This window comes from Cebidichthys violaceus, unplaced genomic scaffold, assembly GCF_023349555.1.
Source record: "Cebidichthys violaceus isolate CVI_PGR_0920_01 unplaced genomic scaffold, fCebVio1.0.p SCAF_25, whole genome shotgun sequence".
NCBI classification, from domain to species: domain Eukaryota; kingdom Metazoa; phylum Chordata; class Actinopteri; order Perciformes; family Stichaeidae; genus Cebidichthys; species Cebidichthys violaceus.
The window spans coordinates 7,312,838-7,335,996 of NW_027176428.1; the positions used below are offsets into that span (position 1 = coordinate 7,312,838).

The 23,159-nt window shown below is 40.5% G+C and overlaps 3 protein-coding genes across 3 annotated transcripts; 1 reads left to right on the top strand and 2 right to left on the bottom strand.

The window, feature by feature from the left end:
• Positions 1–228: 228 nt before the first annotated feature.
• Positions 229–5,817, bottom strand: myl6 (myosin, light chain 6, alkali, smooth muscle and non-muscle). Its single transcript, XM_068720269.1, has 6 exons — positions 5,730–5,817; positions 5,395–5,422; positions 4,185–4,328; positions 3,612–3,785; positions 3,359–3,436; positions 229–626 (listed from the first exon to the last, which is right to left on the bottom strand). The coding sequence occupies exons 1-6, from the start codon at positions 5,730–5,732 to the stop codon at positions 598–600; spliced, it is 456 nt and encodes a 151-aa protein (XP_068576370.1). The 5' UTR covers positions 5,733–5,817; the 3' UTR covers positions 229–597.
• Positions 5,818–6,653: 836 nt separating this feature from the next.
• tsfm (Ts translation elongation factor, mitochondrial) lies at positions 6,654–9,629 on the bottom strand. Its single transcript, XM_068720188.1, has 6 exons — positions 9,523–9,629; positions 9,020–9,172; positions 8,727–8,855; positions 8,486–8,608; positions 7,881–7,962; positions 6,654–7,407 (listed from the first exon to the last, which is right to left on the bottom strand). Exons 1-6 carry the CDS (start codon positions 9,568–9,570, stop codon positions 7,013–7,015), a joined length of 930 nt encoding a protein of 309 aa, XP_068576289.1. The 5' UTR covers positions 9,571–9,629; the 3' UTR covers positions 6,654–7,012.
• A 3,242-nt stretch (positions 9,630–12,871) lies between these two features.
• On the top strand, positions 12,872–17,573 carry endou (endonuclease, polyU-specific). Its single transcript, XM_068720552.1, has 9 exons — positions 12,872–12,981; positions 13,105–13,218; positions 13,310–13,432; positions 14,528–14,711; positions 14,811–15,016; positions 16,810–16,923; positions 17,003–17,109; positions 17,204–17,346; positions 17,422–17,573. Exons 1-9 carry the CDS (start codon positions 12,924–12,926, stop codon positions 17,540–17,542), a joined length of 1,170 nt encoding a protein of 389 aa, XP_068576653.1. The 5' UTR covers positions 12,872–12,923; the 3' UTR covers positions 17,543–17,573.
• Positions 17,574–23,159: the final 5,586 nt, after the last annotated feature.

Below are 23,159 nucleotides of genomic sequence, written 5' to 3' on the forward strand. Positions count from 1 at the left end.
GTAGTTTGTTTCATATATTTTGTTAATTTCCTGAGTGATTAGCACTTGGCCAGCAACATCTGCAAAGACATCACACACCCGGGTCACTCTCTGTTTGTTCCCCTGCCATCAGGAAGAAAATACAGGACTATCAAAACTCGGACTAACAGACTGAGGAACAGCTTTCATTGCAGATGTGTAATATCTATGCCCTTTAAAGACATATTTGAAGACACAGAGGCTGAAAGACACTTTGGAAACTAGGATTTTTATTCAATACTGTTAGATGAAACATGTTACATTATCATATCCATCCAAACAAAAAACAACAAAAGCTGTTGACAACAAGACTGACAGGTTAATAAAGATGTAATAGGTGAAATCATCAAGGGAACCTAACTACAGAGAGTACCTGCGAGGCTGAATAATGTTTGGAAAAATTAGATGAAAGGGTTTCTTCACATTAGACTGAATAGGCACTTTCGAAATAAATTGAAGATGTCAAAAAGAAAGAGACTTGTTGGAGGTAGGATGACGTGGACGGAAGGGCAAGACGAGACAAACAATATAAAAATATTCAGGAATAAAATTAAAGCTGGAAGTGCGTTTCTGAAATCCTCAACCGCTCATCACCATCCGGACGAGTTCTGTCACAAGAGAAACACATCAGCAAATCTGAAAACAGTCAGACAAAAAGCTGGAAATAACATACATCTGTCTGTGGCAGGGACGTGCGGTCAGGGGAGACATCATGAAAAGTAAACTAAAAATAATGCTAAAATAAAATATTAATATTTCTCTACTAATCTGTGCTATAAATGTAATTTAAGTATGATTCCAATCATTTCAAGCATTTTTATAATCAAAATCGCTGAATTAGCGCATGTCCTGTTCAAACAGAGGAGACACGTGAGGTGAGGCAGCGACGAGCTGTTCCTCACCTCAGATTGTGAATCCCTCACAAATTGGTGAGCGCGTGTCTTTTGCTTTCTCATTGTTTGTCACCACTGTAACATCTGTAGACGCTTGTATTATATGTCCTTTCTTTCCATAGAATAGGTAATGTATTTCACGTCTGTGTAGAACATATTTAGTGTTGCTGATCTGACATTAAACCGCAGTGAAAAAGCACAGAGAGGCAAACACTACTCTGCCTCAAAGAAGAGGGCGTGCGAGAGCCCACGGGTCGGGTTTATGCTTGTTCTGTCGTTGCTCTTCTTCAACACTTCTCTTCTTCTTCTTATATTTTGCTTTGAACACAAAAATGTAAGATTCTATATCCAAGCTTAAAAATGTCTCAAAAAACAGGGAAATATGACCAAATCAACAGCAGTTCAACGTCGGACAGGTAAAATAACCTTTTATGTTTTTGTTGTTCTCTTTATACATCCGTGGTTGTTACACACATTATCGCGGAATCTCACGATTTTCTACTGACATGTAAGTGTCAAAGTAAAACGAATGATACCAGTTTGTCTCATACTCTAGCTGAATTACACAGCTGTTGGAACTAAACCATTTTCTTCTTTTGGGTACAAGAAAGTTACTAAAACCGCTACGCTGCACTGCATGTTAAGACGTGTACAAACTGTGTCTCTTCACCCACTGTCTAGTTGAATGTGAGGCCTCTTTGCAGTATTGAGCTGTTTCTCTGAGTTAGGAGAACAGCATTGAGCAGTGCTCTCAGGGGTTTGTTCAAACTCTCTGCTTAGACCTGATGTGATAAATTGGCCACAGAAGCTTCTTTCTGTTCCATCCCCACTGGATGAATTGTGTAAATTTCCTTGCTCCAATTGATTAGGATCTTCAGTGTATTTTAATGCTGTCTTATGAAGGACAAACGTGGGAAATGTCAATTGTATATCTTTAAAATATATCAACTGTATTCTTTTATATTGCCTTTGTGTATTCCTGCCAGTTCTGTCTGTAACAGTAACACCTGTGCAGACAGAAACTACTTTACAATACTGAACAAACCTCTGTGAGTGAAACCTTTAGGTGTAATGTGAAGAGAGCCCAGACCAGCCCTGTAAGAGGTCACACCTTAATGTATCAAAACACCTTTTGCTTTGTAAAACAGACCTGTATTGAGCCCATGCAAATCCACTACTGCAGACTTGTGAGTCGGGTTCTCAGACCCAACTCACCCCCTAATGTGACAACGAATACACATCTTGGGTGCTGATAGTATCAAGGTCCCTTGTCCTTCCTGAGAAGCTCAGCCATACCCACACCTTTTGTTTAACTGTTATTTCCTGTAACCCTGTATATAAGTATGGCCAGAACTGCCTCATGTAAAAATTCTAACTTTGCTGATATTCACACCAATCTGAGATAGGCAAAAGTACACCGTGGGTTCCTGACAGAGGATCCCTAGCATGGTATATGTATGTGAATGTTGGAAGAAATTGTGTTGCGGGTCTGCCGGAATGGTTTCAATGGACACAGGGAACAGAGCCTTGTCTCCCATTAGAAGGTTCAGTTGACAGTGGTGTATTAGAGGGATTGATAAAGATGTTGCAAGAAAAGGAAACAAATAGAAAGTTAAAAAGAGGGTAAATTGGCCGAGATATATGATTTGGTTTGAGGAAAGTGAAAGAAGGAACACAAGTCCTGCTTAGTATTGTAAATCGTCGATTGGATCGGTGTCCGGTTTGAGCCCGGCATGTGTTATGGGACCTGTGGAGTCTACAGTTGTTATTGTACATCAAGGCTGGTTTTTTTTACGTTACCAAAGAGTGTTGGAGAGATTAAACAATCCCCTTGGTGTGATTGACGTTCCACCACTTATTATAAATAATACAGAGATATGATTGTACGACCATTACCTTCTCTTCCAAAGTCCATGTGACTGCATGGCGTATTGAAATTAAATATTTAAGTGTTCTTAGAATTACTGGTATTTGGATCCCAGTAAAATGGATTTAATGTGTTGTCACCTTGTCTAGGCCTGGTGTCTTGTGTTTTTTATGTGACAACATCAGTGCTTGTAGCAAAACATTTCTCTCTTTCTTGAATGCGGAGCTCTTCAGCACTAATATTCTGTCATTTGGTGTTTTGCTTGTGACAACTGTTGGTGTTGTTATAGATAGTGCATTTTGTTTGAAATGAACTTCACCCCTTGTAGTTAGCTATTACACCTATGCATTGTTACCTGCCATCTGACTCTCTGACTACAAACTTCTTTTTAGAAGTCAAATTTTAGATTAATCAGATGACACATCATTTCTTTGACTCCTTTATTCTCTAATTGTTCAAATGTGTGTTCTCTGTGATTCCTAGAACTTACTTCCCCCCCTCTTTTTTGTTATTATCGGGACATACATACGAACCAATAGAGTCATCTGAGTGCATCTTTCTACATACTGTGCAGTCTTACCTTCATAGTTAATGCAGCCATTGGCATCTTCGTGTCCCGCTAAAAGAGTTTCCACCTCCTCCTCTGTCATTTTTTCACCTGGCACAAACAAAGAAGAATTACTTTACATTTTAGGACCATATAAAGAAAAGGACTCTCCGACAGAGGAGACAGCACGTTTGCTTACATTGTTCTTGGTACAGAAAAGTGCCTGAAGGGATTTTACTTTGCAAGACAAGACATAACATAGGTTTGCAGGTTTTTGTTGACTTGCCTAGTGTAGTGAGAACATGACGCAGCTCTGCTCCCATCACTGTGCCGTTTCCCTCCTTGTCAAAGACCCGCAGACCTTCTACGATATCCTCAAAGGAACCCTGGTCTTTGTTCTTAGCAATGGCCTGAAGCATGGGCAGGAACTGTTCAAAATCCAACATCTTATAGTTCATCTCTGAAAGGCAATCAGTAACAAATATTTTTATTCTAAACACCTCGAAACGGTTATAAAAAGGATCAGATTTGTATGGATGTCAGTAAGCTTGAGAGCCTCTCTTTATTCCCAGGATAGGCAAGCAATGGAACTACAAATGCAGTTTTCACAATACCAGAGCTTTCAGCTGAATGCTCATTTATTAATGGACTAAATTATCAGTACTAAAAGAAATGCTGTGGACTGTATGCTCATGTCTGTGCCCTAAACAAGTCAGAAAAGGCATTTCAGCACAAACTGATGCTCTGATGTTGTAATGAGGGGTTAGAATTGTACACACAACCTATCTGTTAACCAAGGCAACGATAAAGTAGGTTGAATCGTTCAAGTATAGTTGTAGCTGGTGAATCAGAGGCTTGCCTTCTAACTTGGGGTTTCCCAGGACCTTGAGCACCTCAGCATTGACAGGGTTCTGTCCAAGGGCCCGCATAACATCCCCACACTGGCTGTAGGTGATCTTCCCCTCACCCGTCCGGTCAAACAAAAGGAAGGCCTCCTTGAACTCTGACATGGAGACAGAGAGGTAGAACTCATTCAGCTGTACAGTATATAAATAAACTCCAACGTTGGAGACACAAGCAAACACATATATGCACAACACCGTGCTTATAACGCTACAGATACAACTGTATGTGTGGAACCTTATTGAATAAAGTTGTTTGTGTAGAAGAACAGCTGATACCACTGCACAAGTTGTTTTGACATTAGATACACGCAATTAAGTCTCTGCATTTTCTCAGTTGCAAAATCCCGACACTGCCGTGTCAGCGCATTTTCGCACACACTTATCTTAATTACTGTGGCTTATTGATTACGCATTCACCTCATAAACAACACATAATAGCTCTCCGCTACCTGATATTACATGTTAGCAGATTTTAATATTCGGTTTTCTGGTTTAGGGTATTACCTGGTATCAGCTCAGAAACATACTCTCATCCCCTACAACGACAGTGTTAGTTGGTGGTGGTGGTGGTGGTGGTTATTGTTGGAGCAAATACAATCCGTAAAAGCACAAATTGTTTGCAACTCCAACAAGACTTCGGTCATGTTAAACAACACCACACAGTAGCTATGGTCCTACATCAATGTCTACTATTTATTCTGACAAACTGCTTTAATGAGAATAGATTTAGTGACATTTGCCACGCCACCAGAAAAAATGATGTTTAGGCCAACCCCCGATCCATACATTGCTCTACTAAAACACAACCTGTCTTTATCATGATCTGTATCATGATTTAAAGTGTATAATTCAGCATGCAAGATTCTTCATTAGATTACATTGTTTTAGCAGGTTAGTACTATCGCACTACTCGTGATGAATTCAAGTAGTATTTGTTAGGTGTAAGTCGTGACAGGCATTGAACCTCACACAGTTAGAACGTGTTCAGTGTGTTTGGAGCTCAGTCTGTCAGAGTTACCTGAAGGAGTGCAGCGGTTTGGAGAGAGAAAACAGTCGAGCTACAGGATCAGAGCGACGAATTCATGAAGCTACCGTTATTTACAATATGAAGGCCATTGAAAGGATAAAATCCCTCTTGCTCATCAGACGTTAACGTTGACTCACCCATGATCTGGTCCTCTGTGAAGTCAGACTGGTTGAGGCGGGGTTAAAGCGGCACAAGGGGAACAACAGACCGGCGTTAGTGTAATGTGCAAATGCTTCAAGTTAATCCTCCATTAATGCTAACGTACAGTAAAGAAAAGGATTGTGGCTAAAGGCTTAACGTTAGAATGAGTGAAGCAGGCCAGGAGAGATACGCAGCTAGATGGACGTTGACTGTGTGTTATAACGTTAGTTGTATTCACAATCAATGACTAAGGAACGACGTTGCCCTTGAGTACACATCTTTTAACAGTAGCTATTATTATAAATTAGCCGGGAGTAATATATTTACTCACCATGTCGGTTTGAGGTCGTTGGATGAGAGACGGGCGAGGGTCTCGTATCTTCCCTAAGCTTATGAGGACACTGGCTAGCTGCTCTGTCATCAGCGCATCTGATGACGTCACTGCACAACAGCCAATCATATGCCTTGATTTGAGGGGTGCCAGTTACAACTGTAACTGCATATATAGTATATATATATATATATATATACATATATATATATATATATATATATATATATATATATATATATATATATATATATAGATACATATATAATAATTATATATATATATTTATATATATATATGGTATGTTGTATATAATTACAATGCTCTTATGGGAATAAATTGCTTTATAGAATTGCAGAGGTACAAATTTTGATGTGTCATAATTAAACTTAATGTTGACCTTACTGTTCATATGACACTAATCAAAGTTACTGTGAGGAACCTTCAACTGGTTATTAAAGTCTCAATTTCATAATTTTGTTTCTGTATGACCTACAGTATCAGTCAAAAGTTTAGACACCTTCTCATTCAATGGTTTTTATTTTTTTTCTACATTGCAGATTAATATTGAAGACATCAAAACTATGAAGGCACACATATGGAATTGTGGTAAACAAAAAAAAAAAGTGTTAAACAAACCAGAATGTTTTATATTCTTCAAAGTAGCCACCTTTTGCACACGTGTCATTCTTTCAATCAGCTTCATGAGGTAGTCACCTAGAATGGTTTTCAATTAACAGGTGTGCCTTGTCAAGAGTTAATTTGTGAAATTTCTTGCCTTCATAATGTGTTTGAGACCATCAGTTGTGTTGTGCAGAGGCAGGGTTGGTGTACAGTTCTATACAGTGAATAGGCCTTTTCGACTACAGTTCTAATCCATATAATGGCAAGAACCACTAAGCAAAGAGAAACGACAGTCCATCATTACTTTAAGACAGGAAGATTTGTCTGAGGTTTATTGAGTAGAGTGAGGAAAACTCAGTTGTCAAAAGCAAGTCAGTGTGTTACCTGATTAAGAGAACGTTCATGTGGATCTAATATTTCAAAATACTGAGTAGCATATACAAATTAATATGGACTAAGATTTCCAGGATAAAAACATTTTATTGTTGGATTGGTAATTTCATCAGGCACCAGTGCTGGTAGACCTACATATTCTGCTTTCACATGTACAATGACACTTTGTGACTGTCTGAAAGTTCAACAATAAATGGGTAGTTCAATTTCACCTTATTAAATAAAGACGCATGACAAATTATTTTAGATGAATGATTACCCTCCCTTCATTTAGCTTCTTCACTGGCTGTCTCGCCACACTGAAATCGAACAAAGTCCAGCACTCGGGCCTGTTGACCTCTGAGGAACTGTGCCACAGTCCTGCTGGGGTCTCCCAAGAAGGTCTGAGGCAGCAGACGTGTCTCACTTTCCCCACAAGGCAGGTCATCCATGTTGCCCAGGGACACAGGGGCCTCTCCCACTATATGCTGCCCCAGCTTACGTCCTAGAACTTCCCATTCTCCCTTCTCTCCGACCTGAAATACAACCAGGGCACCGTACCGACCCATGGCCACCTCAGTCTGGCCGCGCACACCACCGTGTACATACGAGCCAATGTGCCACTCAGCTGGGACATCCACTGTCACCGCCCGCCTCACTGACATGTTCTCACCGAGGCGACCTGGCAGGAAAGAGGGGAAACATGTTTTATCAAAAAAAATTGGTGCAATAAACTGATTCCTCACTTTTGAGGGCCCCTTCTGTGCATCCTCATTGTCAGCGGATTTGAGGGTATAAAAAAAATTAAATAAAATGAGTCATGTGTTGCAGGGACAACATGTAGCAAAAGACCGTAGATTTATTCAGGAGCAGTAGCTGTGCTATGCCTGGGCTATACAAAGAGAACATAAATCCCAAACAATAATCGTGCAACACATTCATAAAGAATAAACTAATGAAGCCTTGCAGCCCGACAGATTTGTTTCTTTTGAATGCATGGAAACGAATGTATAAGACAACATCAACCTAAATTTAGAAATGTGTCACACTGCCATTATTGCTGGTAAAAACACAAAAAAAAATTTTTTTTAATTCTGGTTGAAGGAGCACATGAGGGACAGGTGTTTTAAACTAAAACAACATTTTCATACTGACCAATCGTGACAGCCACCCGATCAGAAAGTGAAGCTCCTTCATCCAACCCAAGTTTGTTTAACTCCTCACCTGCCAGGACACTCTAGAAACAAATGCATGTGAGCAGAATCAAAGCAGAGCAAAGGACACAAAGCTGGTGCCATCCTGAGTTAACAGTGTTGTATTCAGTGGTAAGCATGCAGTCATATTCCTTCCTATCAGCATTGACCTCCTGAAGACTTATATACATTAAGAACCATTGCAGTTCTGTCTAGATAATTATGAATGCTGCAGCTTCATTAACAAAGATTAGTAGTTAACTCTGCAATAGTATAAATGATCAATAGGTCTTTTCCCACAGTATTATACATTAACACTCGCTGTATTCTAATCCACGGCAGTGTGAGCCAGCATGCACAAGACTCGGACCCTGAAACTGAAGCAGCTGAATGAAATTCATCAATACCTTCATTAATTACACCTGCACTTATCCTACAATGTCTTTTCTTAATAAGGCCTGTTATATTGCAACATTATATTAATATAAAGCCACATCAGTATATCTGTCCTTAGAGAAGTTCTCCCCAGTATAAACTCCTGCAGTCAGAAGCCCAATGTGGGTTTACCTTAACATATCCTGTCTTGCTTAGGGTTTTCTTCTGGTGGTGAGCCAAGGTGGCGAATGCCACATCCTTAACCAACTGTTGGAACTTCTCATTACGGGCAACAAAGTCTGTCTCACAGTTAACCTGCATAAAGCAGACAAGAAGAAACAACAGATATTAATGAATGCCACATCCAACACTCAAGAAAATGATCAACTTCAGTGATTGTGCTGGTAATTAACCGCTGTATAACTGGCCTTACCTCCACCATAACTGCAGCTGTATCTTGTATGAACAGGCCAACCAGTCCCTCTTTGGCTTTGCGACCCTGCAGCTTGCTTGCTTTGCTCCAGCCCTCCTTCTGGGCCTGCTCATTTAGCCAGGTCTCTGCCTGAAGGATTGCAAATGACATCAACAACACAGTCACTCATTTCAGTCGTCAACATACATACAATGTTGTAGCATATGTGTATTGTGAGTGCAGGTTGGGATTTTTTTGAGAGAGAGAGAGAGAGAGAGAGAGAGAGAGAGAGAGAGAGAGAGAGATTAAGTTACCTGTGTTATGTCATTATCAAACTTCTCCAGTGCTTTCTTGCAGTTAATGAAAGTGTAGCCAGTGTTTTTCCTCAGTTTCATCAGGAGGGCTTTCTCAGCTGCCAGAAGCTGACAACCTGTGTGTAACAACTGTACATGCTGGCAAATACTGATCTGAGGAAGACAGAAGGGAGAAGGTGTAACACACAGTGACTAGTACAACTTCAGAAAGCCCAGTGACCTAAGCCTACTCTGTCTTTAGTAGACAGTCGCATATAAAATGTTTGCATCAACAAATGCCATTTTTAGATAACATATTCTACAGAGATATCCAGCCACAATGACATCCAACCAAACATGAAATAAAACCGAATAGTAAGGAGGCAACTCTCTGAAACTGGCCCAGTAGCGTTGAGCAGGTGAATCAGAAAGTAAGGAAGCTAACTAACACGCCAGCTTATGACAGCTCGAGCTCCAGGTAAAATGATAAAAACATGACCAAGAGTAAAGCTTAATGTGCTCACCTTCGCAAAGTCTCTTGTGACTGTTCTGAATAAAAAGGTTAACGACATCTTAAAACCCCGTTGACGTGAACTGACTTATAAAAGCTCAGAATGTCATTGAAGTCCACGCTGTGTAAGGAAGCCGAGTAGGGACAAAATGACTCTTCGTCGAGTCTCGTATTGCTGCGCAGCGCCCTCCACTGCTTGGGAGAAGCCTACAGTTGCGTTTAACATCCTGCTCGATCCTAAACGTCAAGTATTGTGGCAGTAGGCTACACAGGGGTGGGCTGGCCATAAGAGATAACGGTGAAATACCCGGTACGCTGACGGCGTTGTGCTAATCCAATACCGGCCCACCACCATCATCAACCATCATGGTTTCCATCTTCTGTACTTATCTAATCTCTTCCGTCTGTCTAACTTTGTTTTAGGCGTTATTAAATGTCAATCACTCTAGCCTACTCAACACTTGCGTCACTCGCTCGCAGACGAAGCCGTTTTTGAGCGCGAGCCGGCAGCATGGCACCGGCACCAAAACGTAAATACTTTAAAGGTGGAGCTGAAAAGCTCAGAGAGAAAAAGAAGAGATGTCTAGAGGAATGTGCATCACAATATTTAAAAATGTATCACTGATTTGGGAAATGTGAAGAATTTAAGTTTAGAAAGCATCCCTAGTATGTTTAATAACACCCCTAGTGGTGGATATCTTTTGTCGATGTTTATTTATAAGTTTTAAGCCAAAGGTATTATTATATAAAATGTCAACATGTTTAATTGTAGAAGTGTTAAACCATAAAAGCATAACCATTGAATATATTAAACTGAAGGTATAGTGTTGAGCCGCGAGGGAGAGACAGGGACCTTTTTGAGATAGGCTTTTCAGATTCAAAAGAGACTATATGGAGATAAATTCGAAGAGGCCGACTTCAGGTATGTGAAAAGGTGTGAGCCAGCGGGGGAAGGGTACCTGCTGGCCAAAGGAAGATGACCACAGGACAATGGGCCATAGGCCAAGGGGAAGCGTATTGGATTTCAGCCAATCACAAAGCTGATATTGGACTTTTAACTTTCAGGCGGGGACTTAAAAGTATAAGACATTGATACCGAGGATTGCTCTTCAGTTCTTGTCGCTGGCCATCTTACAGAAAATCAGGCAGCTGGCCTGTTGGATGGGGGCGCGTTAACTCTGATCCGCAGAACATATTCTATCGATAGTGTATTTCAGTTTGTAATTGTATAGCTTCTGTTTGTTATTAAATATCTTTTGATTTGATTTTAACTTGGACCAGCTGATTTTTGGCCATGCTCTGCTGACAAAAGATGCAGCAGTAGGAGACATGCGGCCTTCCTTTGTCTAAGAGAGAGTTGAGACCCTTTTTTAACAGAAACCACCGACAGGTGACAGTGATATGATGGTAAGTTGTGGCGTTTTTTTATTACCATGTGACTATGCACCTGGTCCGGCAGAGTTAGTTTAGGTTCTGTTACTTAACTTATTGTTTTGTTATGCACCTTCAACACCCCTACACACAAACACACAATCACAGACCCAGCATGCAACACTACTGATACCACTGATGTTCACACCCCATCGTATGTTCTGTTCTGTTCATTTCTACAATATAGTTCATATTAATTCTACCCTCTGATTCCAGTTTCTTTATTGTGTGGTCTTTCTCTGCTGACATTCATTCCTTAGGCTTTGTAGTATATGTATAACCATCTGATACTAGCCCAGAGTTAAGCATATTCATCAAGCAAACTATACCTACCTTGGAGTGTTCATTTCATAATTTTATTCCATGTGTTCATCCAGGCAAATTGGTGGATCCAAATGTTATTTAAAAAAAAACATATATGATGTAATTTCTTTGTAATCATCCAAAATAATGTTAAGTGTATGGGTATTTTTCCAAGTAGGCCACTGACTGGTTGATACGTGCGATGCATTGAGTGGGCAACGTGCCGTGTATTGAGTGGGCCGGTCTGACAGTAACTCCCGGGCCACTTTTTTCCCCTAGTCCGCCTCCTGAGGCTACATGTTGATATTCTCAGTAGTCTAATGTAAATAATTAGGCTACATTTAATCAAATATCGTACTTTTTACAGTTCAATTTTGAGGTGCTTGAGTATTTCCATTTAGTGGTATTTTATACTTAATTATCTTAATTGATCTTTCTGTTTATTCTGTAATATTATGGTTATAATGTAAATTGTATTTTATATTATAATATATGACAATTTATCCAGCAAAGTCTGAACCACAGTTAATGGAGACATCTGCTAGCAATAACCTTTGATATCTTGATATTTTAAGTGTATTATAGAATCTTTTACAAATTAACTTTATCTTACAACATATAGGTAAACCTAAAGAATATTCAAAATGACATGGATGGTGTCTGCCTTTCTCCATCGTTTCTGACTCACTAACCTAATCTGTAAACTGTTTGGGGGAAATTCAATTTCAGTTTCATCCATTGTTATCGGAGACAATAGTGAGTTAAACTGCACTGACAGAAAGGCAGCTCTTCCCAAGAGAATCTGCATTACTGTTCTTATACTACTGTTAGCTCCCTTATTGTTTAAAAACAGAAAATCAATTGTCAAGTGCTTTGACATTGTCTATTTGGCAGCACGTGAAAGCCTAAGAATATAATAGGCCTATACATTACACCGTATACTCTTCAGTATGTATTACTTTAAGGGCCTGTATGCATCGTTGATGTTTGGTATTTGCCGTGTCAGCAATTGACCTCAACATGACCAGGGGCACTGAAGCGGGTGAGCTATTTTGAGTGTTCTGAGCTTGCAAGAATCCTGTGAAATACAGCATCTGGTCACTCTGGTCGGAGAAATAAGAAAGGAGACTCATGTGTAAATGTATTTTTTAAATATAAATGTAATTTTGTATTGGACAACTTAGCCTTAAAATACAAAAGGCTAAAAGAAACATTTAGTTTCAATGTAACAGGAATTATAATAAAAAACAGTTAAGACAAAAAGACTAAGACAATCGTCACAGCTCACATAAAACCTTGATACATTGATACATTAAAGCACCGCCTCTGTGCTGAGCAGGTGTGTACTTTCACAGAGATAAGATACAGCAGACAAAAAGTTTATTTACACTTTTAAAAAAAAACGTTTTTAAGAGGTTCTGTTCTACAACATAGCAATCACTAATCCTTTACAAATGGCCATTACCATTATGAACAATAACTTTAAAAAAAAGTTAAAGTGTCACATCTGACAACACATTTTATCCACTAGACACGATCATGGTGAAGTGATTGACCTCCTGATATATGGGCTGGTTTAGTGCGAGTGTTACGTTTGGATTGGTCACATGAAACTTGCTATAAAAGGAGGACCATGCTAACAGTCAGTTCACCTTGTTTTCAGGTTACAGCTGAGCCAAGATGAAGGTCATTGCTGTCCTGGCACTTTGGGTAACCCTCTTCCACCAAGGCTACAGCAGTAAGAGATCTTGTTTTGCTCCATTAACACCATAACCTGTTACTACAGGTTTATGTATAACCATGTAATACAGTTACAAGTAGGACTGTCATTAAGAAACCAATCTGTCCTGTTGATTCTCAGACTCATGTCAGGGTCGGTGTGGTTATGGAACAGACAATAGTTTGTCCTGTCAGTGTAACACGTCCTGTGAGCGCTACAGAGACTGTTGTTCTGACTACGCTGAAATATGTAAAGGTAAGTGACAAGAGCTTATTTTATAAATAATCCATAATACATCGCAGACTTCCAAAGAACTATGTCACGAGTCTGTTTCTTTACCTTCTAGCTGGAGCCACATCTTGTAAAGGCAGATGTGGTGAGAAATACAACAGTCAGAACAAGTGCCACTGCAACTCCAAGTGTGGCCAGCACAAAAACTGCTGCAGCAACTACGCAGACCTCTGTAACAGTAAGACCAACCACGTGTTGCCTATAGCTGTTCTCGTCTCACGTGCCACACAGTATATCACAACTGATAGCCAGTTTCTAGCTGTTTGTGTTCCCTGAGCAGCTCCTCCACTTATGACACCTGGTCACTTTCCCAGGATGGACACTATATCTAATCAGCCCAATACTGCACTGAAGATCAGTTTCCAATCAGACATCTGAGTTGTCAGCAGTTCCACCAAAAAGAGATTAGTTACAAATCAATTGTCAGAACTTTTTTTTCCCTCCTATTAATCATCTCAGGACCCCTCAGATTTATCTTGTGACCCTTTGTAGAGGCCTGACTCTTAGGTTGAGAACCACTGGACTACTACCTAACTGTACATGAAGTACTTTAAATTAGGCCAACTTCCACCAGCTACAACAGCAAATTACTACTTACGGATTAATGCATCAGTGTTAATAATGTGATTTATTATAATATATATTAACATATCAGTCACTAGTCATTTTACTTTTTAAACTTTAGGTACATTTGGTTGATAATAATTACTTGAGTAGAGTTTTAAATGAAGAACCTTTACTCTTAATGGAGTATTTTTACATTATGGTATTGGTACTTTTACTTAATTAAAGGATCTCAATACTTTACCTCTGAAAACCTCCATCAGTGGTTGCTTGAGTGACTAACCTCTCTTCATCAAAACTTTTTTCAGTTTTTGACCAGCAGGTGTCGCTGGTGTGCTATAAAACACATTGAAAGAAAAAAATGGTTCAGTTTGCTCTTATCTTAACTTAACCTGCTCCCTTCTTCTACAGTAATAAATGATACCCAGTGGTGGAGGAAGTACTAAGATCCTTTACTTCGATAAAAGTAGCAATAGTGTTGTATAAAAATACGCCATTACAAGTCTTACTTTCAAAAAATTACTCCAGTAGGAATACATAAGTATTACCAACACAAACTTGTATATACTGCAGGGATTTGATAATACATGTATAACAATCTATATCTTCAAACAATATTTCCCATCAATTGTATCATATATGTGTAGAATGTACAATTAACATTAACATGATAAAGTCAATATCTGTGTGTGTTTGTGATGTTCTGCAGGTGACGGAGGAGGTGGAGGTGGAGATGGAGGTAGTGTGATCACTGACGCTGAGATCAAGGCTCTCTCTGAGACGTTCTTTGCCCTGGATTCAAACAAGGCCTCAGTCTCAGAGTTGATCATTGAGCCTCAGGCTCTGGTGCCCGACTATCAGACGAACTCCAAAAATGATCTGTCCTCTAAACCGTGAGGAGACGATCTTATTAGCACAGCACTCTCTTCTTCTTGATCTTGATGTAAAGTATTTATCCCCTTTTTTGTGTCATTTTGTGTTTGTACTTCCAGCTTGTTCCGATACCTGAATGAAGAGGCTCTGTTCTCCAGACCCACCTACGCTGCTCTCCTTGCTGTCCTGGACAACTACAACAGGATGACTGGACAGACAGAGCACTTCAGTGCTCAGCAGCTGGCTGAGCAGGAAGCCTTTGTCAAGGAGACCATATCCAACACTGAGCTGGGCAGAGAGCTGTTTGCTTTCCTCTACACCAAGGGTAACTAGGTCCATGTAACAGTACACATCCAGACACTGGTTGATCACATACAGCTTTGTTAATGCTAGTGGTCTAGTGCAAAGTCGGACACTGTGGGCCCCTCAATCTACTCTGTTGACAATACTGTAACAAAGTTAATACTAAAAGACTTTTCCCCTCTTATTATTCTTTGGGGATAGTTTGTAGTTGTAGTTTTGGAACTACAGTTCCCATAATGCTTTGACAGATGTCAACAAGATGTAGGCTATAATGTTGCCATGGGGACAGTGAGTTAGCTGCAGGCTACAAATTGAGCCTAGTTTATTTTGTTTAAGTATATATCAACTTAAATTGTATTTATTGACATGACTGCATACAACACAATGTTGCCAAAGCATTACATTTTTGTCAAAGTGGCACCATTTAAAGTATACCAAATTAGCCATTAGCAGTTTCTGTTTGCAGTGTACACATGGATGTGCAGATAACTATCAATGGATTACTTTGATGAAGAAAACTTAGAAATGTGATGAAAGTTCTACAGTTAATAAGGAGCATATTTTTCAATGATTTTGAATGAGTTATAGATGTGTATTTGTAATCGATATGCCTGTGTAGAACGGGCCGAAAACTTGGCCTGTGGTGTTGCGGCTTATACAAACAATTACACACACAACACTGCACCTCCTTGAGTTCTCAGCAATACACGTGCCATGACATAGTTTTGTCACACACCCAACTATGTTACTTGTCCCTCATAGTCAGAAACTCCAGTGAAATACACCCAAGTTCAGAAAAAAAAAAACAAGGACTGACTTTACCAATAGGCAAGGTAAGCAACCTGGGCCTGGGGGCCCAACTAAAAGGACCACAAACAGCTATAGATTTATTATGATGTTTAGATATGAAAAGTATTTAATTATGTTACAAGTCAAACTCATTGTACCCCGAAATAACTTACAAAAAGCCCCAAAGCACTTTAAAAATATGCAACTCAACTGTAAACTACTTATTGTGTACTTCTTCTTTACAAAATATAACAATTCAAATATAATGCATTATTATTCATTAAGCTATTTGCCAATATATTAGTATTGAAAGCTCCACCTTGAACAGACATAAAGTAAATTTCAGTAAATTGTGGTGATAATGCCTTTATTTCCCTCCTCTGTTGAAGTAAACATTTGAATGCAGGACTTTTACTGTGCTGTCTTAGTTGTTTTGCTAATAATAGTTAGTAGTTTTAATTCAGAAAAAAGAAGGCCTACTTCTTTTACCACTGCCAGTACCAACATTACCAGTTAAAGGGTGAAAAGCAAGAAGGCGTTTGCATTTGTCCCCCAAATCCCTAAATCCGCCCCTGAAATACACACCCAGGTCGTGGTCACTCACGGTCAGAAACATGGGTGAAATACACCGAGCCAAGGCAGTTTATAAATGGCCATATTAAGTCGCAAAACCCAGGTGAAATACACTCAATTAAATTCTGCTTCCAGTTGTCCGATCGTGTTGACTTTAGGGAAGTGAAGAAGAGTCTGCCAGTAACGTTAGCATATCCACTATCCAGCAGCAACAGGAAGTGCAGTACATTTAAGTCAGGCCCGCGGCCGACGACATGCTTTCATTTTTCAATATTGACACCTCTCGTGTCCAAATTGTACCAAATACAACACATAATCTCCTTGGGTCCCCAGCAATACACCTGCCAAGCGTAAAGTAGATCGAATGAACGGTTGTCGAGTTATGCAAAGGACATACCCACATACACACAGACAGACAGTGATTCCTTGTTGGATGTTATTTTGTATTTTAAGGTGTCTATGCGTCAGAGGAAGAGTTCATTCAGGACCTGAAGATGATGTGGTTTGGTCTGTACTCCCGCAACAACAACAGGATGGACTCCAGCGGCTTTGAACACATCTTTGCAGGTTTGGACAGAGCAGATTTCTTTCAAACACCACAGATGTTTTGCAGATTTTTTATTAAAAAAAACGCCTTCCGTCATAGGAGAGGTCAAAGGAGGAAAGGTGTCTGGTTTCCACAACTGGATCCAGCTTTATCTTCTCGAGAAAAGAGGAAAGCTGAACTACTACAGCCACAGCTTCAATGGGCCCGTAAGCATCACAATGTAAACCTCAATATGTTGATTTAAACTGTGATGTGTTCGGCCATCCCTTCTCGTTCCCTCTGTCTTTCACCTGCTTTCAGTGGACTTCCTACCCTGATGTCATGGGGATGCAGTTCATGTGGGAGGGCTACTTCAAGCAGGTCGGTTCTGCAGTCATTGGCTGCAGTCCTGAATTTGACTTTGCCTTGTACAGCCTTTGCTACATCACTCGCCCTGGAAAACAGTAAGTATACCTATATGTCCTGTGATATTTTCCAACATGTGATTTTCCGATTCACATTTTTTCTTGACCATCCAGGTGCCATCTGAGCCTGGGAGGGAAGGTGCTCATTATCCAAACTTACACCTGGGAAAATTCTTTCTATGGTGATAGAAAGAAGTACATCGCCTCTGCCTTTCCTTCAACCCCCAGGAACTGAAGCTGATATCTAATAAAACATAAGCAACTCATAGAGGAGTCCGTTTGTGTTCCATTACACTCATGGTGCAAACACTTTATAGTAATATCTCCAAAAGAAGCAGTTTTCTCAGTAGGAGGTATTCATAAATCTAATTAAACGTATAAAATGTAAAAATATGTGGTGACATAAATATATCGCAACAGCTTATATTTCCACTCTTAAAAGTTTCTATAAGGTAGAAATAAAATGGACAAAATATATATATCTTCACATATTGTTTCTTTTCATAAGTGGCTCACTCTGACACATGCATATCCACTTGCATAAACAAAACAGTAAACCAGACAGTCGATTAATCTGCAGTGTAACCTCTCGTGAACAGTCTTACAGACCAAGAGAATGTGGTGTTCTCCCAGGAGCACGATCAAACTGTGCCTAATGGGGCAAGAAATGGGTGTTTACACACCCTGAGCTAGCACAATACTGACACCAACCCTTCAGTAGTGAGAGCATGTATGCATCTGACACAATTGCTTATTGTCTTGTATAACAGCTAAACAAAAAAAAAAAAAATGCAGTCTTTAGCCGTATGAACTATAGAAACAAACAGACATTAACAGATCCTGTTCTGCTTGACCTGCTTCAAACAGTAGCCACCAGCTAAACCTGTTCTTATCAGCTGTCCATAAAGCTGTGTGTATAACTCCCCAGTGTGGGGTTAAGAGAGTGTGTGTGTGTGTGTGTGTGTGTGTGTGTGTGTGTGTGTGTGTGTGTGTGTCCGTCCAGCTGGGATGGGGGTTGATTTTATTCTTTCACTCATCTACGGTGACTAACAGGATGAATTCTGGTCTGCCGATAGAACAGGGGGACACACTTGCAGCCCTGTTTGAAGAAAGTATTACAGGAGATGGATCTGCCACTGATCCCATTGTCCACCAGTCTGTGTGCATTCATGCAAAACAAGAGCACAAGACCAGTCAGTTCGCAGGAAAAATGCGGCCTTCAGCGATTTATCTGATTTGGGCCTCACATGCAGTCAAAGTGTTGCAGCAACAATAAAGTTAGCCCAGGGAAGAATTTCGCTTGCTATTTTGTCAGAGCATATTACATTTTCTGAGCTGGTGACTATAGAAATTAGAAGAGTAAATCTTCTCTCTTTTCACACTGCCTTCTTTTTAAAGCCCCGGTGGAATCAAATTAAACCACAGTGGGGCAAATAAAAGAAAAAAAGATTCAATTGTTTCTTTTGTCACTCACGCAACTTCATAATCGAATTATAGCTGGCCACCCGCCAGCGTGTCCTTGCATCTCCCCCAAATGGGCTTCTTCTGGCAGATCTCGTGAGCCACCTGACTTTTGTTTTGTAATTATATTATCCCGCTCTCCCTTTAGCGTGTTGTGGCTAATGGCTGCGCGGGCTAGCCCAGCTGCACATGCAGAAACAAAGCTGCTTATGGGGCCAGACAATGGACCCGTGGAAAAGGGACGCCTGAAGGCGGTCAACCAATGAGCACGCACAACAGGGGGCCAACAGAGGGTTTAGGGAAGGGTTAAGGGGGTTTAGGGGTTCAGGCAGAGGGGGTGTCTATTTTACCCAGTAGTGGGGTCCATCAATGAGATGGTTAGTAGGAGGACACATGGTCAACATCACCCCCAGGGTCGGTGCAGGGCTGGAGGGAGGTTCAAGTTTTGGCTTAAATGCCGGCCATTTCTAAAGTTGATGGGGGACCATGAAATACAGAGCAACGTTCATTCACTAGAGTTTTTTGTGTGCTTTCCAAACAATTTGATGACCGTATTATCATTTGAAGTGGATACACATGCAGAGTGAGAGATACAATCTTGATCCATTGAACTCACCTCGTTATAGTATCGCTGCAATTAAAATATATCCAAGACTGCTGATATTATTGGAAGAAAATAAATATTTGGATTACTTTGGTATGCAATCCACCCAGTTCCCTAAATATGAACTACACAAACACACACTGACATACACTCACTTTTCATGCTGTTGCGTTGACATCTCTCAGAGGACTTCCAGTATGACAGATGGACAAGGCCCATTTACCCCCACTGTCACAAACAGATACACTGGGGATTCATGGGAAGATCATGTTTGTGTGTGTACTGGAGTGAAGTTTTATCCATCCTTCATATTATGATAATAATAAACACAATTCCCATCTCACGAACATACCTTGTTAAGGTGAGGCAGTGTCCTCTGAGCAATGTGAACATACTGAGTGAGCTGAGCAGCCAGTGGAGGATATATGAGCATCTGAGCCACAGACTGTTAAAATAAGAGATATGTTTCAGAGAAGGCCATCTGCAACAGAGCTTCATCATGTGAGGTCAGCACTGAGGGACCTGGGGACATTATGGCATACATACAGTATTACACTTGAGCACAACTTGTGGAAGATGAAGACTGGGTGATATAGAGTAAGTGGGTCAAACTGAAAAGAAAAATGATGTAGGTGGAAGAGCAGTTTTGTCATGACAGATGTTGTATATAGCAGGTTGGGGTGCAACTCATACCCCTAAGACAAAATAAAATACAAAGTCTAATTTATTTTGGTATCACAGTGTTATGAGTGTGCGCAACGGGGACACAAGGCCTCAGCTATCATATTCCCCTGCTAGTCCCACTCTTGGGATGCCAGAGGCCCAGCTCTGCTATTCCCAATTCAGGCTGCAGGTGTGGAATAGGAAAGGCACAGACCCACGGGGAGGAGCAGTGGGGAAGGTGGTCGGCCTGGGAATGAACGGAGAATGAGAAGTAAACTGGGCGTGCAGATTACCTCGTAACCTAACTCAAGCCTCTCTGTTTGAGCATAAGGTGCTCTGTTTCTTCTATCTGCCTCCCTGTTCCCCGGTCAGCGATGACGAGGGTCAACAAGATATCCTGTTGTTGCTCACATCTTTATCACAGAAATTTAGTGTGGTTCAGGGACAGATTAACACCAAAATCACAATTCACCATTTATTGTTATCCTCACACTTGAATTAGTGTATGTGTATATGCCAAATCTACAACCTAAATTAAGTTTATTATTTTAGGCAAATGTAATGTATCATAGTTGAATTGTCCACTGACACAAGCCTTTTGGTTGTGGCTTAACAAGTAAACTAAGAAGGACATGGGATTATTCTAAGAAGTATAAATTAGGCCTGTTAAGACACAGTTATCTTTAGTTCCATACATAGCATGCCCCTTTTGAGTTACTTTGTAAGTGTAGGTTTCTCAAATGAGCAATGTCATAGCGATAGACAATCTTCACATCCACCGTTGTTAAACTGCTCCGAAACATGAGGATCTTTTGCATATTTTTAAATCCTTGACTTGTTGTTTTGGCCCCTCCTGATTGTTACAAGAGATCAACGCTCCTCAAACCTTTTCTTTCTTGGTCAGTGCAAAGCCTCAGATATAATTGATGTGTTTGTGTGAGTGAGATGTCTTACATTTACCCAAGTATTACACTTCAAAAGGGAAAACTTCTCAATTTTTACACATCAAAGTGTATTTACAGGTCTTAGGGAATATTACTGTATATGTGAAAAAAAAATGTATAAAGCCCTTTGTGGCTGCAAAGGGAGCTGTGTCATGTCTGATAAATGGACTTAAGTGATGTCACTTGAGTCAGCAGTGACTTAGGAAGAAATTATCTAACCTCTGTAACCCTGCTCCTCATCTCTGCTTTACTTTTTTTTTAAACTGCCCCTCATGGTCTGACAGTAGGACTGCAATGCTAATCAGTGGAGTACTCTAGTAAGTTGAGTATTTACATTTTATGCAACTTTATACATCTACTCTACTTTATTTCAGATATATACATGTACTTTTTACTCCACTATATTTAGCTGTAGTGTAAATAAAACACAGTATTCTAAAAAGGTCTTTTGACCAAAAATTATTCTTATATGGCATCACCATATCACCAATTTGTATTTCCAGTTAGCACCTTTATTCACGGTTATTGTGCAGATCCAGATTTCACATAGAGACCTTAAGATTAGTATATAACTGTTTTTAAATTCTGTGCAATAATGTTAATAATAATAATCCATATAACATAACGTGGGAATTTGCATATACATTACTTTTACTTTTGATATGCTTACTTATTGTACATTTTGCTGATGGTGCTTTTATTTAAGGAAACATTTCAAGGCAGAACCTCAAGGCTACTCCTAATGGAGTGTATTTCATAACTCATGTAAAGTATGTGAGTGCTAAGTCCTGCTAGAACATTCAATATCGGTTATGATGATTTAAGGCATGGACCTACTCTGCAGAGAGAAGAGGCTATTAATAAGTCCCAGGGACACTACTGATGCTGCACACCTCATGTGACCAAACTTACCCCGTCTGGTCAGAGCTGCCACTTGGGTGAGATGAACTTGTTCAACAGCCTGTCTCCGCAGTGCAGAGAGATGGATGGCTGGAAGAGGGGATGGAGCAAACACCTGCTCACACGCAACTTCAAGCTGTCACATACAGTTAGGCTCAGCCGACGGAGCGCGTCTCTCCTCCGTTCAATTCAAACGTGCGGCGGATTTGGCGGCCGCCCTCGCAAAGCAACAAAGACCTGGGCCTCTCCTGTTTGTCTGGAGAGTTTCAGTGAGCTTAAGCACATCTCCCTGACCCTCCACACACACACACACACACACACACACACACACACACACACACACACACACACACACACACACACACACACACACGTGGAGCTTCAGGGGCATGAGCCACGGGCCGGCCACGCGCGAGCTCAAGCGCGTCAACAGAAATTGGATGGGAAGAGAGGAGGAGCTTTAACGCGGAGGTTAAAACCCAGAGCCCCCGCAGAGTGACCCACACTGAGACTCTGTGGGACAGCTCTGCACCGGGAGACACCACACACAGACACTTCACGGCTGTTTGACAGTAGAGAGAGACCAAACTGTGAAATAAAATTATAATCTGCCAACTTCCTGAGGAGGTCCCGGGACACATCAACACAGGTATGTTTCAAAGAGGTTTTCAAAAATGATTGAAGTGATTTATGTAGCCTGGAAGAGTTTATAGGACTCGTTTTTGTGTGTATTTTCAATCGCATCAGCTATATATTCTCAGTATGTCACAGGATTTTCAACTAAAGCACCACAAGTCAACAGGCAATGGCTGAGTCCAAACATACTTAGAAAAGGCTTATTCTTATATGCTTTAGTCGACATTTAGCAAATAGCAGTTCAAGCACGCAATTTTGAGGCGAGGCATTAATATTTCTGCGTTTGGAAATGTCTGATTTCGATTCAATCTGAGTCGTCTGTCACTGATCTGGAACCGTCGATGTTTCATTTAATCCCATGGTCGTCGCTTCATCCATGGAGAAAATCCTGCGATGCCCCAGATTGAAGTCCTGTAAGTGACTTTATCTCGCTGGGGGCATTATTAGTTCACAAGTTGACCGGGATTAACCAGAGAGAGGGGGGAGAAACTGAATAAAAACACATAATGTATGTATGAAAATGCAAAGAGGCATCACTCAAAGGTACAGCACATAGTTTAATTTGTCTCTTCCCTGCTTCTTGTGTTGGTCGATCACTCAACACCTGTGTCAAGAGGGAACTGTCCGGTGCTGAAACAGTTTGA